Genomic DNA, 18950 nt, shown 5'->3' with positions numbered 1-18950 from the left:
AGATAAATTTTAAAATAAAAAGCAAAATGGGATAATTTCCTGAAGTTTTCATTGTGAGGGCTCTGAACCATGTCCTCAAAACCCAGACTCAGACACAGCAGATACATGACATTGCTGTAGCTTTCCCACCATCTCCAGAAACTCTTCTATCTTCTTTGAGTTGAGATGCCCTGTTGAGACAAAAACTAGAATTACAGTATTTTCTGAGAGTGAGAAGGAACTAAAGAAAGGACCAAATTGATCTGGAGGTAGAGGGATGGGACCCTAATGGACTTTTAAAAACAAGCCTAGGCTTCCTGATATTTCACATCCAAATACTTTAGAATACATATCTAAAAATTAAAGAAGGGGTACCTGGGTGGCTCAGTCTGTTAAGCGTCCAACTCTTGGTTTCATATCAGGGTCCCGAGGAGGCCCATGTGGGGTTCAGCACAGAGTCTGCATGGGATTTTCTTCCTCTCATTTTGCCCTTCCCACCGCTCATGGGGGTGCTCTCTCTCTCTAATAAATAAATATAAAAAATTTTTAAACTATTTTAGGAAAAAGAAATAAAAATATTTTCTTAGAAATCCACAACTCTATTATAATGACCAACAAAATACCTTACTATCATCCCGAACCTAAACCTATACCAATGTTTGTGATTGTCCTCAAAATGTCTTTTTACAGTTGGTAGGTACAACCATTTCTCAGTTTAGTGTTGACAACAGATATAACCTTCTTCTCTTCTTTTTACCCTCCACTGTATTTTTAGGCCTTGTCACAAGTCACGGCCTGGTGTATTCTCATGTGTTTCTCTAGGATGGTGTCATCATTATTATGTGCCATCTGCCTAGGGCAGTAGAAAAGATGTAATCCCCCAAATTTTTATTTATAGTAGTTTAAAGGGAGTGCAGAGGAGTTGAACACAAGAAGGGCTGGAAGTCAATGATTGTTGAGGTACAAGGGCTTTTTAATGAAGTCTTTTTTTTGTGGAAATAATGCAAAACATTTATTTTCTATATCAGACAAGAACACAGCTAAGTAATCCAAGTCTACTGCAGCATTATAAAAATCATCCCTTCACCACAGTGTAAGATTTAATTGCACCTGCACAAGGTTGCACACTATATAAAAGGAATAAAGTTGCTGCTGCCCTGCCAAGCACTTCTGGTTGCTACCCAGGTCCGACTGCAATACTGGTGGTCCCAATGGTTCTATCAAAATAAATTGTGTTTAAAAAATAAAGCATTTAAAAAGACAAGTCAAGGGGTGCCTGGGTGGCTCAGTGGGTTAAAGCCTCTGCCTTCGGCTCGGGTCGTGGTCGCGGGGTCCTGGGATTGATCCCCACATCGGGCTCTCTGCTCAGCGGGATGCCTGCTTCTCCCTCTCTCTCTCTCTCTCTCTCTCTGCCTGCCTTTCTGTCTGCTTGTGATGTCAGTCTGTCAAATAAATAAATAAAACCTTAAAAATATTAAAAAAATAAAAAATAAAAAGACAAGTCAAAATGCCTCAGAAACTGTATCTCCAACTCAAACTTCATCTATTTTAATGTATTATTTGCCTCCCACCAATAAACCTTTATTTCACTCATAATAACTGAGCAATAAATCTTCCACACTGAAATATCTTCCTTGTCCAATTAATTCAAAGGAAAAAAAGGGAAATGATTAGTAAAGAAAAATGTACGGACTAACACACCCTTTTAATATGTTTTAAAATATTTTTAAGGTTTAAAAAGTGTTTAAAGTTTGTAGTTCCTAGTAGGAAAACATTATCTGAATGAATACCCTAATGGCAAACCACTGTAGAATGTTTCAGTTGCATGGAGAGCAGAGGGGTAGGGATTCTCTTCACAGCACCCCAGCCTTCTTCATGAGAAGGTCAGAGGTACACTGGTTTGTATTATTGCAACATCCATTAGGTGACCGAAATTGCTTTTACTTCAGCAAGGGCTTTATTTGTCAGAAGGGCATTATGCTTGACCTCCAAATTTGGCTGACAATTTCCTGATGAGATTCATAACCTTTGGGTTGCTCTGATATTTTGACATATTCTCTGGGTTCTGGGCCACATCCTGGAAGGCCACCATAACTTCTGGATCCTGCATGGCTGCAAGAACTTCCGGATCACTAAGAATTTCATTGAGCCCAGGCATTCCTGCCATTTCAGGCACCCCCCACCCCCTGCCATTCCAGGCATTCCTCTAGGAAAATTACCAGGCATTCCCCCAGGAAAGCCACTTGGGAAAGAGCCATACTGAGCTCCTGATTGTCCTCTGGCTTCTTCCTCCCTCTGGGCTCTCTCATGTTCTTCCCAAGCCTTCTTAACCCTTTCTATTCTTTTTTTAAAAATGATTTTATTTATTTATTTGGCAGACATCACAAGTAGGCAGAGAGGCAGGCAGAGAGAGAGAATGGAGGAAGCAGGCTCCCCTGTGAGCAGAGAGCCCGATGCGGGGCTTGATCCCAGGACTCTGGGATCATGACCTGAGCTGAAGGCAGAGGCTTTAACCCACTGAGCCACCCAGGTACCCCAACCCTTTCTATTCTTTCTTTGATCTCTCGCTCTTCACGTTTTCGCTCATACTTTCTCCGATGTTCAGCAATTTTCTGGGCCCTCGGTTGAACTTCTTTCAGCATTGCACTAGCATCTTCATCATAATCCAGTTTACAAGCAAGGGCAAGATCATGTGCTGCTTCTTCCCAATGGCCCAGAAGTCTATGTGCTTTCCCGCGCCACTTATAAGGCTGGGCTGAATCAGGATTTATTTCAATAGCTCTGTCACGGTCTCGAATGGCAGCATTTGGCTTCTGTAATTTGATGAAGACACTGGCTCTCTTGGCATACAGAATGGCCAAGCGAGGATTTAGTTTGATGGACTCTGTGAACAAGTCAATGGCTTTCTGTAGTTCACCATCATTTAGGGCATCAATGGCAGCCACTTTTTTATCATTTGCCTGATCCATCATTTCCTCAGTTATCTCTACATTTTCATCTCCCATTTCTTGAGTAGCACCAGTATCTGTTTCAATCACACCTTCATTGTCAATTTCTAGATCACTTTCCTCACTTGATGGTTCATCTGTCTTTATGTTTTCCTCCACCTTCTTACGATCTGGTTTTCTTCCTTGATACTGTCTTCTGATTTAGTTTTATGAGTGGCAGGTGGTATTTTACCCCCTATGTTTTCCACCCACCCCCACAGGAAATGCCTTTCCTCGGTGTGCAGAATGCTTGGATCCTGCTTACACATTTTCACGAAGACCTGAAGCTTGCTTACTTTGTGGGGGTCCATGGTCCAGAGGCAGTGGCAGGTGGCAGACGCAGCTGATGTTGCGACCAGATTCCAGGCGCAGGTACTAGCTCAGCATGACCATATGAAGTATTTTTTTAAGATTCATTAATTTATTTGAGAGAGAGAGAAAGAGTGCCAAGTAGGGACCATTAGGAACAGAGGGAGAGGGAGAGGGAGAATCTCAAGCAGACTCTGAGCTGAGCGCAAAGCCCAACTCAGGTCTCCATCCCATGACCTTAAGATCATGACCTGAGCAGAAACCAAGAGTAGGTAGCTTAACCGACTGAGCCACCCAGATACCCCAAGGTACAAGGGCTTTTATTATACATTATTCTCTCTACTTCTCTCTGAGTGTTTTAATAAAAAATTAAAATGGTGTATCCTATGAGTTACAGAGTACAGTTTTGGGAGACAGTTACAGGATAATTTTTCAATGTTCTTATCTTTTTTGGTTAGTGATTTTCAGAAGTTCTCTAACATAAAATGAACTGGCTTTAATTCTATAGGGGAAATATATTCTAAAAGTAAAGGGGAAAATATGGTAGAGGACATTACTGATTAAGAGATTCTTAAAAAAATGCAATATGTGTACACTGGTTTGAAAAAAATACCACTTTTAAAAGTGATTGTGAATACTGTTATGCTGAAAAAAATAAAATGGAAAAAAAAGTGATTGTGAGGGTAAAAAAGGAAGTTATATAAGGGCTGACTGAGTGTGAGATGATATTAGGGAATTGTTCATTTTTTCAGTTGTAGTAGTATGATGATTTTTGCAAACAAAAATATTCTTTTCTTCTTCTTCTTCTTCTTCTTCTTATTATTATTATTATTAAAGAGAAACATACTAAAATATTTCAGAGGAAATTGAAAAGTTATTTAGAATTATTTACTTCTAAATACTAAAAAATAGTTGTTGCAAATATGGTAAAATTAATGATGGAAAGGTAGGTAACAGTCAGAAAATGGTGATAGTAGTAACATAGCTTAGCAGTCTGTCTTCATCACATGAAAACAGAACAACTACATAGCAAAACCAAATATGACCATCAACAACATTTATAATAAAATGTGATGACAAACTCTTCTCATAGACTTTAAAAGACATGTGGGTCTTTTAACCAAAACCCACAGGACCTGTTGGCATCTGTATGATAGTAAAAGGAGAGAGTAATGGCACAGCATGTGATAGATCTGACAGCAGAACAACAAAAATAGCATAAATTCAGCAGAAAACACAGAAGGACAATTTGAGAACAGCAACTGAAAGTGGTAGTGGTTTTGTCCTCTGTAATACTGGGTGAGTGTAAGGGCCCATGGAAAGTTTAAACCCTTTGTCTGTGGTGTCCTTAGCTATCCAAAAAAAAAAAAATTGACTATAGTATTTGCCAATTTCTCCAGCCATGGCTAATTTCAAGTTGCCAATGTGATGTCACTGGAATCAGACTTGAGAAAAAAATGAAATAGAACACTCTAATAAGATATCTCTATCATACAGACATGATAGGCATGAATAATCTCAAGAATATAATATAAACGTTAATGAAATACAAATCTAAACTTTTATATGCCTTGGTAATGTAGTTTCTGTTAGGGTCCGTGATCAAAGGAATAAGACTGACCCAAAGTGAAAGTCAAGCAAAGCTTTATTTCGCGCCAAGTATTGAAAATCAAACCAACCAGTCAGGACCGTCTCTTACAAAGAGGTGACGACGACCAGGACACCAACCCCAATTACTTCCCTTACCTGACGATTCCCCCTACCTGATGATTCCCCCTACCCGACGATTCCCACTATCTAACAATGGCTGCTACCCCATGGCCCCCCAGGTTAGCCTGCATAAGCTTAACTCTCCTCAGTGCCTCCTCCATGGTCTGCTGAGTGTATTTCACACTATTCGGAAAGAATGCCTCATAGGAACTTCCGAATCCATAGATATTGAAGTAACAGCCCATAGGCAAACTCTTCAGCAGCAAAATCAGTGTTTCTTTGGCTGCCTCTATACATAGCTGAGAGTTATCCTGTTTACTTATGGGGGACTGCATACTTCCTGAGCGGTCCATGAGGAAGATGAATTCTCCAGAGATAACAGGTGACTGAGATTCTGGGATATTTGGGTAGAAATACACCATCGCAGATGGATCTTTCATGAAACCATCTGAGTTGTCTCCAGGTTGCCCCATCTCCACAGCTACAGTGGGGGTATGCACCTTACTATAGTAAATCAGGAGTTCCACATCTCGATCGAATTTGTGTCCATCAGCCAAGGAAACCTGGGCAGAAGTCTTATCTTCTCCAAGGTACTTGGTAGGACTGAAGGGGCAGTTGGACTGGATCCTCTCAATGCCATGCTGGGAACTGACGGTGGCAACCATGCTGAGTATATAGGGCAGGTCCTCCAAAGGAATGACAGGAGTCTTCATATCAAGGCAACTGTCCTCAAATGATCCAGAGCCACGGTATCGAGGATTCAAGACAGCTGGGAGCACATAGTGCAGGGCTCTATCTGCTTCCAAGGGGAGCTCCTGCCCATACTTCAGGGTGATTGCTACATTTGACCCTGGGTTCAGGTTCCCCACACTGCAACAGAAGACGTCCTTGGAGTACTTGTCCTCCTCCAGTAGGAAAGCTTGGCGGCAGTTGCTGATGGCACTCTCACAGATGCTGTGGGCCTTTGTCTTCTCCTTTAATTCTGCTTTAATTTTATCCCCATCCAACTCAGCCTCAAAGCTGTAGACAGCTGAGTCATCATCCATGGGGAACACAAAGAAGGTCTCCAAAGGAACTTCCTCCTCATTCTTATAGTTTAAGGTAGCAGACACACCAGCTACAAACTCACGAATGGACAAGGTCACAGAGATGCTCTTTAGTGGTACTGGTTCCTCTCTGTGGGTTAGTAGGCCACCCTGGAGCACCATGGTGATGCAGGACTACAAGGGTGGCTTCCAGGTGAAGAGAGAGTGGAGAGCAGTCTCCTACTGTTAGGGTCCGTGACCAAAGGAACGAGACCGACAATGGCACTCCTGGTGCCGCTCCCCCACAAGACTGCTTTCCGATGATGATGCTCTGGCAGCGCTGCTCCCCAGTGAGGCCGCTCCCTGGCTGGCGAGGCCGCTCCCCAGCGAACTGACAAATGCTCCTCCTGACGAACCCAACGAATGGAAAAAAAAAAAAAAAAACCACACTACCTCACAGATTGACCTTTATAGGGATGGTCGAGCCCAGCCCACACACAGGTGGCCAATAGGACTGCAGCACACAGGGAAAGCTGCACAGTCACGCTCAGTCAGCAATACGGGCGGCCAATAGAATTCCAATTTACCATAGTAAATATGTGTGCGCCCCACTGACTGGACATCTCCATCCGGCTGGCCCACCCCTACATCCGGGGTCTGCAAGCAAGTTCCTCCGGGAGCAGCAGGGTCAATCCAAGCCCACAACAAAAGGGCTCCCTCCACCCAACCAGGCCCCTACAGTTTCAAAATACATGATGCAAGAACTGATAAAACTAAAAAGAATAATAGAAAAATCTAACTTATACTTAGAGATTTCAGCAACCATCTGACAATAAAACAACTGGGCAGAAAATTCTTGAACATGCTAAGCCAACTGAAACTTAAAGAACTATTAACCAACATAAGCTAATTGAAATTATAGAACATTCTATCCACAACAGAATACATACTCTTTGTTTTTTTTTTTTTAGATTTCACATTTATTTATAATAAAAATAAACAGACTTCTGGGGGCCTAGTGTCTTTTTTTGTTTGTTTTTTATTTATTTATTTATTTTTTCAGCATAACATTATTCATTGTTTTTGCACAACACCCAGTGCTCCATGCAATACGTGCCCTCCCTATTACCCACCACCTGGTTCCCCCAACCTCCCACCCCCGCCCCTTCAAAACCCTCAGGTTGTTTTTCAGAGTCCATAGTCTCTTACAGAATACATACTCTTTTTAAGTGCTCAAAGAACACTAACCATATTTGGCCCCAAACAAGTCCAAATAAATTAAAACATATTCAATAGTACAAAGTATGTTCTAGGGTCACAACAGAAATAAAGTAGAAATTAACAAGGGAAAATATCAGGAAAGCATGCAAATATTTGATAACTAAATAATATAGTTCTATATAACCCATTTGTCAAAGGGAAAAAAAGACACTGAAAAGTGTTGTAAACTAAATTAAAATAAAAATACAATCTATCAGCAATTGTGGGATACTTCTAAGACAGTGCTTAAAAGGAAGTTATGGCTCTAAATACTTACATTAGAAAATAAGAAAGGTTTCAAGATAAAGACATAGTTTCCACTTTAAAAAATATGAGGAAGAGCAAATTAAACCCAAATCAGAATGTAAGCAGAAAGAAGAAAGGAAAACAAAAAACTAATGAAGAAAATTAATGAAGCCAAAAACATTATTTGAAAAGGAGAAATCAAAGTTCAAACTCATCAAATTGTACACAATAAGCATGTGCCACTCTTTGTATATCAATTATACCTCACTAAAGCTGTTTTTTTTAAAGAAGGGGAGACAAAACTCTAGCCAAAATGATCAAGATAAAAAGAAAAAAAACACTAATTACTACTATTAGGAATGTAAAGAGGACATAGTGATAAATTACAGATATTAAAGTTATAAGAAGGGAATATTATAACAATTTCATTGCAATAAATCTTACAGCTCAGAGGAATGAATAAATGACTTGAAAGAAACTACCAAAGCTTACTCAAGAAAAAAATACGTAATTTGGATGGCTTCGTATTTATTGTATTTATAATTGTATATTTATATTTATTTTTGTATTTATAATTGTAAACCTTTCTGCATAAAAAACACCAAGCTCAGGTAGCTTCATCTGAATTCTAAACATTTAAGGATAAAACAATATCAATTCCATGAAAAATTTCCAGAATATTGAAGAGATAGGAAAAACTTCCTAGTTCATTCAATAAGGAAAGCCTTACTCTGAAACCAAAGACAGAGAGATAATACAAGAGAAGAAAACTAAGAGTAGTATCTCTCACAAACATAAATGCAAAAATTCTACAAAAACATTTGGCAAGTCAAATCCAAAAGAAAAATATATCATGATCAAGCATAGTTTATCCCAGTAATACAGGTTAGTGTAACATTTAAATATAAATTAATATAATGCATCATTAACAAATTACAAAAATAAAGCAAATTTTAAAAGAAAAGAAAGGTGTACTGTGAAAAATATAAAATATTAATGAGAGAAGTTTTAAAAAACTAAAATAAATAGTGGCATATACTGTATTCATTAGACTATGCAATATTGTTGCGATAACAAGACTCCACAAACTGACCTATGGACTTAGTGTTATCACAATAAAAATTCAGTAGATGATATTCTAGACATTGATAAATTGGTTTTGAAATGCATATGGGAATTAAGGAGACCTAGAATAACCAAAAAACCTTGAAAAAGAAAGTTGAAGTCTTACAGTGCCTTAGACAGTGAGGTATTAACATGAATATGGACAAATAGATCAATGGAAGAGAATAGATCCAAAAATAGACATAGGCATATGTATGGACAACTTATTTTTAGCAAATGTGTAAAGACAGTCTTTTCAACAAATGGTGCTGGAGCATTTGGATACCCTATGCTGAAAAAAAAAATTAAAACCTCAAGCATTTAGAGGGGAGGGAGGAAGGGGGGTGAGTTAACCCAGTGATTGGTATTAAGGAAGACACAGTATTGCATGGAACACTGGGTATTTTATGCAAACAATGAATATTTTGATGGAACACTACATCAAAAACTAATAAGGTACTGTATGGTGACTAACAGAACATAATAAAAATACATACATACATACATACATACATACATACATACCTCAAACAAAACCAAACCCAAAACTTGAAATCACAACTTACAACATAGAGAAAAAGTAACTCAAAGGGAATCATATACCTAAAATTAGAATGTAAACTATAAGTCTCTACAACACCCAACAAAACAGGAGAAAACCTTTGTGAACTTGGGTTAGGTAAAGATTTCTTTTTTTTTTTAAGATTTTATTTATTTATTTGACAGAGCCAGAGAGAGAGGGAGATCACAAGTAGGCAGAGAGGCAGGCAGAGAGAGAGGGGAAAGCAGGCTCCCTGCAAGCAGAAAGCCGGAAGCAGGCCTTGATCCCAGGACCCTGGGATCATGACCTGAGCCGAAGGCAGAGGCTTTAACCTGCTGAGCCATCCAGGAGCCCCTAGGTAAAGATTTCTTAAATAAAAAAAGCAAAGTAGTATCTGTAAAAGAACAATTTGAAAAACAGTACTTCAAATTTTTAAAACTTCCGCTCTGAAAAAGATACTTTACAGAATGAGAAAACAAACTGCATACTGGGAGAAAAGCTTTGCAAAACATTTATCTGATAAAAGACTTGTACTCACAATACATAACAATTTTTCAAAACTCAGTAACAAGCAAACAAACAACCCAATATAAAATAGACAAAGGTTTTGAGCAAGCACTTTGCCATAAAAGATATGCTGACGGCAAATCAACACATGAAAAGATGTTCAATATCACTAATTACTAGCAAAATGCAAATTAATAACAGAATATACCATTACACACACCTATTAAAACTGCTAAAATTAATAATACCTGTTATACTAAGTGTAGGAGAGGTTGTGGAAAAATTTGAACATACACACTACTGGTGGAAATGTAAAATGCAAAAATGTGGAATAGTACAACCTGACAGTTGTCTTTTCAACAAATGGTGCTGGAACATTTGGATACCCAAACTGACAGATTCTTAAGAAGTTAAGAAAACTGACAGATTCTTAAGAAGTTAATCATACATTCATCCTGTGACCTAGCCACTCCCATCCTAGGAAATTAACCACAAGTAAAACTATTTGTCTATAAAAACTTTTAGCCAAATATTCTCAGAAGCACTACTGGAATAGAAAAATCTGAAAATAATGCAAGTAAAAACACCCAAACAAAATGTGGTATATTACACAATGGCTTACTACTTAGCAGTAAAAAAGGAATGTGCTATTGAAATAAGACTGTAGATGCATCTCAAAAATCATCATATTGGTGAAAAACCCAGACCAAAAACACATTCCACTTGTTAACAAATAGTAAAAACTGCAAACTGATCTATAGCGATAGAAAGCTGATAAGTAGTTGCAGATGGAGAAGACGATTACAAAGACGAACAATGCAAGTGTATTCCTTGCTTTGATTGTGCTGGTTTTTCAGATGCATACATGTGTCAAAACTTAGCAAATCGCAGGCTTTAACTAAACGAAGCTTATTGTATGTCAACTATCCTTCAATAAAGCGGCTTAAAATAACCTAAATAGTGGTTATTTTAGTTTTGATTAGTTTATTCTCTCCAATTTTCATAATAAAAAGCTTAACATGTCATTATTCTAAAATTCACTATTTACAGCATTACAGTAGTGTTTTATATGGAGAAAGCTTCCTGCTCTAATTACATCCATCACGCCCAAGCCTCTATCTGCTCAGCATGAGGTCCAGACCGATTTCCTTCTCTCCCTTCCCAAACTTGGTACCACCAGAGGGAGGCGCTCCATGCCCATTTAACCTCTTTACCTTCAACCTTCTCAGTCAAGTCCATTATTCCCGGAGTACCCAATTTGGACAGTCCTGACATTCCCGCCATTATCCAAGGGTCTTTCAGAAGCTGTTCTTGTGCCTTTTTTTTTTTTTTTTCCATTCAGCTAGTGATTGGACCAAAACCATGCAAGGGGCGGAGTGCTCTTCAGCCTGAGCCTGTGCAGTGTACTTCCGGGCCATTTTCTAATACCAGAAGCCCCAGAGCAAGAAGAATGAGTTGGTGGTCTAGACAAAAGCAATATATCTGGCTTGAGGAGGAAAGTGCCAGGAGTAGATGTCCATGGTTTAGAACAGCTTAAGCATAAGGTTCCTCTTTAAAAAGTGCCTCAGGCAAGCTATGTGCAATGGTCTTTTTCACCTCTGAGTATCAGAGTCCTCTATGCAGGTACTGTCCTAAAAAGAATACCCCTTTCATTCAGACCTGCCAGTGGACTGCCCGCGGGACCATAAACAGTCCAGTAATCTATTCAGGAGGCAGATCTCCGTTGCAGGGTCTGAAAGTACCAAGAAAAAAGGTACAGCCCCTCCCAGAGGCTGGAATGTCAGTTGAGGTGGGGCGGTGGTGGTAAAATGGAAGCAAACGAGGGATTTCCTCAGGAGGCATCTGGCACTTCAAGTGGTTTACAGTCAGGCTGAGTCCTTTCCCAACATTTTGTGTGGACCCTCAGAAGCTGCATCCCTGAGCGTCGAGGGTCCACCCACAGGCATCTCCAGCAGTCTTCCTCTTCTTCCTTCCAACAGTGTCCGGAGATAAATGGTGAAAACCTAGTCCTTCTTCAGCTTGCTACACATAGTTTCAGTTTTTATGTTTAACTCTCCAGTTTTGGGATGCTTGGGTGGCTCAGTCGTTAAGCGGCTACCTTCGCCTCAGGTCATGATCTCAGGGTCCTGGGATCCAGTCCCACACCCGGCTCCTTGCTCAGTGGAGAGCCTGCTGCCACTCTCCCTGCTTGTGCGATCTCTCTCTGAGAAATTAAAAAAAAAATTTTTTTTTAAAGTTTTCAGTTTTAAGTCATTATGGTGAGTCTCTTCTGCAGAAGCCAGGTGGGGAGGCAAAGAACCACTACTTCTATGTCTTCACCCACTGCATTTGTATAGCAATTACTGTATGTAAACACGCTGGGTCTAACAGACTTACATACCCAGTTTTCCTCGTCCAAAATATGTGTATAATACCAAATAAGTAAATATGTATAAGATAATGATTCTTAAAGAGAAATAGCCAGGCAATACTAACCTCAAAATAAATTATTTTAATAAAAGGGAAGAGATTATGCTGAGTGAAATAAGTCAAGCAGAGCCAATTATCATATGCTTTCACTTATTTGTGTAGCATTAGAAATGACGTGGAAGACATGGGGAGATGGAGAGGAGAAGTGAGTTGGGGGAAATTGGAGAGGGAGACAAACCATGAGAGACTGTGGACTCTGAGGAACTAACTGAGGGTTTTGGAGGGGAGGGGGGATGGGAGGTTGCGTGAGCATGGTGGTGGGTATTATGGAGGGCACCTACTGAATGGAGCACTGGGTGTGGTGCATAAACAATGAATTCCAGAACACTGAAAAGAAATTTTAAAAAATAAATAATGTTTTTTAAAGGGGAAAAGAAGACTTCCCTCCTGTTCTATTTTCTGGAAGGTTTTGTGTAAAATTGGTGCTATTTTCTGGCCTAGAGATACCTTTTTTGTGGGTTTTAAATTACAAATTCAATTTATTTAATGGTTTAGACCTATTGAGTTCATCTCTCTCACTTTAGCTGAATTTTGGTAGTTTTTGATTTTTGAAGAAGTGGTCAATTTCTTCTAACTTGTTGAATTTATGAGTTTAAATTGTCAGTCTTCCCTTTTTTATCTTTTTAAAAATTTTTTTTATTAACAGGTAATGTATTATTAGCCCCAGGGGTATAGGTCTGTGAATCACCAGGTTTACACACTTCACAGCACTCACCATAGCACATACCTTCCCCAATGTCCATAACCCAACCACGCTCTCCCTTCCCCCTACCTGCCCTCCCCCACCCCGGCAACCCTCAGTTTGTTTTGTGAGATTAAGAGTCTCTTATGGTTTGTCTCCCTACCAATCCCATCTTGTTTCATTCATACCTTTCCTTCCCCCCATACCCCCCATGTTGCGTCCAAACTTCCTCATATCAGGGAAATCATATGATAATTGTCTTTCTCTGATTGACTTATTTCGCTAAGCATAATACCCTCTAGTTCCATCCACATCATCGCAAATGGCAAGATTTCATTTCTTTTGATGGCTGCATAGTATTCCATTGTATATTTATATACCACATCTTCTTTATCCATTCATCTGTTGATGGACATCTAGGTTCTGTCCATAGTTTGGCTATTGTGGACATTGCTGCTATAAACCTTCAGGTGCACGTGCCCCTTTGGATCACTACATTTGTATCTTTAGGGTAAATACCCAGTAGTGTGATTGCTGGGTCGTAGGGTAGCTCTATTTTCAACTTTCTGAGGAACCTCCATGCTGTTTTCCAGAGTGGCTACACCAGCTTTCATTCCCACCAAAAGTGTAGGAGGGTTCCATTTTCTCTGCATCCTCGCCAGCATCCATCATTTCCTGACTTGTTAATTTTAGCCATTCTGACTGGTGTGAGGTGGTATCTCGTTGTGGTTTTGATTTGTATTTCCCTGATGCCGAGTGATGTGGAGCACTTTTTCATGTGTCTGTTGGCCATCTGGATGTATTTTTTGCAGAAATGTCTGTTCATGTCCTCTGCTCATTCTTTGATTGGATTATTTGTTCATTGGGGGTTGAGTTTGATAAGTTCTTTATAGATTTTAGATACTAGCCCTTTATCTGATATGTCAGTCGTCTTTTGGTTTTGTTAACTGTTTCCTTTCTCTGCAGAAGCTTTTGATCTTGATGAAATCCCAATAGTTCATTTTTGCCCTTGCTTCCCTTGCCTTTGGCGATGTTCCTAGGAAGAAGTTGCTGCGACTGAGGTCAAAGAGGTTGCTGCCTGTGTTTTCCTCAAGGATTTTGATGGATTACTTTCTCACATTGAGGTCCTTCGTCCATTTTGAGTCTGTTTTCGTATGTGGTGTAAGGAAATGGTCCAGTTTCATTTTTCTGCATGTGGCTGTCCAATTTTCCCAGCACCATTTGTTGAACAGACTGTCTTTTTTCCTTTGGGCATTCTTTCCTGCTTTGTGGAAGATTAGTTGACCATAGAGTTGAGGGTCTATTTCTGGGCTCTCTATTCTGTTCCACTGATCTATGTGTCTGTTTTTGTGCCAGTACCATGCTATCTTGATGATGACAGCTTTGTAATAGAGCTTGAAGTCCGGAATTGTGATGCCACCCACTTTGGCCTTCTTTTTCAATATTCCTTTGGCTATTTGAGGTCTTTTCTGGTTCCATATAAATTTGCGGATTATTTGTTCCATTTCTTTGAAAAAAATGGATGGGATTTTGATAGGGATTGCATTAAATGTGTAGATTGCTTTAGGTAGCATGGATATTTTCACAATATTTATTCTTAAAATCCAGGAGCATGGAACATTTTTCCATTTCTTTGTGTCTTCCTCAATTTCTTTCATGAGTACTTTATAGTTTTCTGCATATAGATTCTTAGCCTCTTTGGTGAGGTTTATTCCTAGGTATCTTATAGTTTTGGGTGCAATTGTAAATGGGATTGACTCCTTAATTTCTCTTTCTTCTGTCTTATTGTAGGTGTATAGAAATGCAACTGATTTCTGTGCCTTGATTTTATATCCTGATACTTTACTGAATTCCTGTACAAGTTCTAGCTGTTTTGGAGTGGAGTATTTTGGGTTTTCCACATAAAGTATCATATCATCTACAAAGAGTGAGAGTTTGACTTCTTCTTTGCCGATTCAGATGCCTTTTATTTGTTTTTGTTGTCTGATTGCTGAGGCTAGGACTTCTAGTACTATGTTGAATAGCAGTGGTGATAATGGACATCCCTGCCATGTTCCTGACTTTAGCAGAAAAGCTCTCAGTTTTTCCCCATGGAGAATGATATTTGCTGTGAGTTTTTCACAGATGGCTTTGATGATATTGATGTATGTACCCTCTGTCCCTACACTTCGAAGAGTTTTGATCAAGAAAGGACTTTGTCAAATGCTTTTGCAGTGTCTATTGAGAGTATCATATGGTTCTTGTTCTTTCTTTTATTAATGTATTGTATCACATTGATTGATTTGCGGATGTTGAACCAACCTTGCAGACCTGGGATAAATCCCACTTGGTCGTGGTGAATAATTTTTTTAATGTACTGTTGGATCCTATTGGCGAGAATTTTGGTGAGAATTTTTTGCATCTGTGTTCATCAAAGATATTGGTCTGTAATTCTCTTTTTTGATGGAATCTTTGTCTGGTTTTGGGACCAAGGTAATGCTGGCCTCATAAAATGAGTTTGGAAGTTTTCCTTCCATTTCTATTTTTTGGTACAGTTTCAGAAGAATAGGAATTAATTCTTCTTTAAATGTTTGGTAGAATTCCCCTGGGAAGCTGTCTGGCCCTGGGCTCTTGTTTGTTGGGAGATTTTTGAGGACTACTTCAATCTCCTTACTGGTTATGGGTCCGTTCAAGTTTTCTACTTCTTCCTTGTTCGGTTGTGGTAGTTTATATGTCTCTAGGAATGCATCCATTTCTTCCAGATTGTCAAATTTGCTGGCGTATAGTTGCTCATAATATATTCTTATAATTGTTTGTATTTCTTGGGTTTGGTTGTGCTCTCTCCTTTTTCATTCATGATTTTATTTATTTGGGTCCTTTCTCTTTTCTTTTTGATGAGTCTGACCAGGGGTTTGTCCATCTTATTAATTCTTTCAAAAAACCACCTCCTGGTTTCATTGATTTGTTCTATTTCTTTTTTGGTTTCTATTTCATTGATTTCTACTCTGATCTTTATTATTTCTTGTCTCCTGCTGGATTTAGGCTTTCTTTGTTGTTCTTTCTCCAGCTCCTTTAGGTGTAGGGTTAAGTTGTTTATTTGAGACCTTTCTTGTTTCTTGAGAAAGGCTTGCATTGCTATACATTTTCCTTTCAGGACTGCCTTTGCTGTGTCCCACAGATTTTGAACCATTGTGTTTTCATTATCATTTATTTCCATGAACTTTTTAAATTCTTCTTTAATTTCCTGGTTGACCCATTCATTCTTTAGAAGGATGCTGTTTAGTCTCCATGTATTTGGTTTCTTTCCAAATTTCCTCTTGTGACTGAGTTCTAGTATCAAAGCACTGTGGTCTCAAAATATGCAGGGAATGATCCCAATCTTTTGATAGCAGTTGAGACCTGATTTGTGACCAAAGATGTGATCTATTCTGGAGAATGTTTCATGTTCCCTAAAGAAGAATGTGTATTCTGTTGCTTTGGGATGGAATGTGCAGAATATATCTGTGATTTCCATCTGGTCCACTGTGTCATTTAAGGCCTTTATTTCCTTGTTGAACTTTTGCTGGGATGATCTGTCCATTTCAGTGAGGGGAGTGTTAAAGTCCCCTACTATTATTGCATTATTGTCAATGTGTTTCTTTGATTTTGTTATTAAGTGGTTCATATAGTTGGCTGCTCCCATGTTAGGGGCATAGATATTTAAAATAGTTACATCCTCTTGTTGGACAGACCCCTTGAGTATATAGTGTCCTTCCTCACCTCTTATTATAGTCTTTGGCTAAGATCTAATTGATCTGATATAAGGATTGCCACCCCACTTTCTTTTGATGTCCATTAGCATGGTAAATTGTTTTTCACCCCTTCACTTTAAATCTGGAGGTGTCTTTGGATCTAAAATGGGTTTCTTGTAGGCAGCATATTGATGGGTTTTGTTTTTTTATCCATTCTGATACCCTGTGTCTTTTGTTTGGGGCATTTAGCCCATTTACATTCAGGGTAACTATTGAGAGATATGAATTTAGTGCCATTGTATTGCCTGTTAGGTGACTGTTACTGTATATTGTCTCTGTTCCTTTCTGATCTACTACTCTTAGGGTCTTTCTTTGCTTAGAGGACCCCTTTCAATATCTCCTGTAGAGCTCGTTTGGTGTTTGCAAATTCTTTCAGTTTTTGTTTGTCCTGGATGCTTTTTATCTCTCCTTCTATTTTCAATGATAACCTAGCTGGATATAGTATTCATGGCTGCGTGTTTCTCTCGTTTAGTGCTCTGAATATATCATTCCAGTCCTTTCTGGCCTGCCAGGTCTCTGTGGATAAGTCTGCTGCCAATCTAATATTTTTACCATTATATGTTATAAACTTCTTTTCCCAGGCTGCTTTCAGGATTTTCTCTTTGTCACTAAGACTTGTTAATTTTACTATTAGATGACAGCGTGTGGACCTATTCTTATTGATTTTGAGGGGGTTCTCTGCACCTCCGGTATTTTGATGCTTGTTCCCTTTGCCATATTAGGGAAATTCTCTACAATAATTTGCTCCAATATACCTTCTGCCACCCCCCTTTCTTCTTCTTCTGGAATCCCAATTATTCTAATGTTGTTTCATCTTATGGTATCACTTATCTCTCAAATTCTCCCTTCGTGGTCCAGTATTTGTTTGTCTCTCTTTTGCTCAGTTTCTTTATTCTCTGTCATTTGGTCTTCTATATCACTAATTCTCTCTTCTGCCTCATTTATCGTAGCAGTAAGAGCCTCCATTTTTTATTGCACCTCATTAATAGCTTTTTTTATTTCAGCTTGGTTAGATTTTTGTTCTTTTATTTCTCTGGAAAGGGCTTTTATTTCTCCAGACAGGATTTCTCTAGCATCTTCCATGCCTTTTTTGAGCCCAGCTAGCATCTTGAGAATCATCATTCTGAACTCTAGATCTGACATATTACCAATGTCCGTATTGATTAGGTCCCTAGCCTTCAGTACTGCCTCTTGTTCTTTGTGTGTGTGTGTGTGTGGTGAGTTTTTCTGCCTTGTCATTTTGTCCAGATAAGAATATATGAAGGAGAGAATAAAGTAGTAAAAGGGTGGCAAAGACCCCAGTAAAATGTTCTTTAACCAAATCAGAAGAAACCCCAAATTGTGGGGGGAAGAAAGGTGGTAAAATGAAGTTCAGAAAAAAAGAAAATTCAAAAAAGAAAAAGAAAAAATAGAAGGAAAAAAAAGAAAAAGAAAAGAAAATATATATATTAGACTGGTGAATAGAACACAGCTACCAGTGGGTTAAAGCCTCTGCCTTCGGCTCAGGTCAGGATCCCACAGTCCTGGGATCGAGCCCTGCATTGGGCTCTCTGCTCAGTGGGGAGCCTGCTTCCTCCTCTCTCTGCCTGCCACTCTGCCTACTTGTGATCTCTGTCTGTCAAATAAATAAATAAAATCTAAAAAAAAAAAAAAACAGAGCTACCCACTTTATTTTGGGAGTATTTTGGTCTCCTAGAATAAACTACCTCTAGGGCGCCTGGGTGGCTCAGTGGGTTAACCCTCTGCCTTTGGCTCAGGTCATGATCTCAGGATCCTGGGATCGAGGCCTGCATCAGACTCTCTGCTCAGTGGGAAGACTGCTTCCCCCTCTCCCTGCCTGCCTTTCTGCCTACTTGTGACCTCTCTCTCTGTCAAATAAATAAATAAAATCTTAAGGAAAAAAAGAAGAAACTACCTCCCAAAATTTTAAATAAAACACACACACACACACACACACATATATATATACATACACACAGAAAATAAGGGTAAACACAATGAAGGGGTGGAATATGACTATAAAGAGGCAAATTTTTAAAAAATTCTAAAAAGGGAATTGAAAAGTTAGTTGGGAAAAGAAAGAAAAAGAAAGTGGAGAGAATTTGCTCAGGCTGGAGACTAGAACAAAGCCATGTGCTAGATTTAGGGCATATTTTGACCTGTTAGAAGTTGTATCCCAAATTTTCTTTGAAGAAAAAACCCATGTGTATACAAAAATAAAGTTAGATACAATGAAGGATAAAATATGACTATAATAATGAAGTTTCAAAAAGATTTTTTATGAAAGGTATTGTTAAGATAAACTAGTTAAAAATGTTGAAAGAGGAAAGAGTAAAAGTTTATAAAATTAGAATAAGAAAA

The 18950-nt window shown here is 38.9% G+C and overlaps 1 protein-coding gene and 1 pseudogene across 1 annotated transcript; both read right to left on the bottom strand.

The window, feature by feature from the left end:
* Window positions 1-1939: 1939 nt before the first annotated feature.
* LOC123935019 lies at window positions 1940-3277 on the bottom strand (annotated as a pseudogene).
* A 1791-nt stretch (window positions 3278-5068) lies between these two features.
* LOC123934623 (von Willebrand factor A domain-containing protein 5A-like) lies at window positions 5069-6223 on the bottom strand. The gene has a single exon (XM_045994761.1). The coding sequence runs from the start codon at window positions 6191-6193 to the stop codon at window positions 5069-5071; it is 1125 nt and encodes a 374-aa protein (XP_045850717.1). The 5' UTR covers window positions 6194-6223.
* Between the last annotated feature and the right edge of the window lie 12727 nt (window positions 6224-18950).

This window comes from Meles meles, chromosome X (genome assembly GCF_922984935.1).
Source record: "Meles meles chromosome X, mMelMel3.1 paternal haplotype, whole genome shotgun sequence".
In the NCBI taxonomy this organism is placed as follows: domain Eukaryota; kingdom Metazoa; phylum Chordata; class Mammalia; order Carnivora; family Mustelidae; genus Meles; species Meles meles.
The sequence above is the reverse complement of the archived record's forward strand: the minus strand, read 5'-3'. Positions and strand labels throughout refer to the sequence as shown.

Excerpts from the sequence above, each read along its gene's own strand:
- LOC123934623 (XM_045994761.1), bottom strand. The coding sequence starts at position 6,193 with ATGGTGCTCCAGGGTGGCCTACTAACCCACAGAGAGGAACCAGTACCA.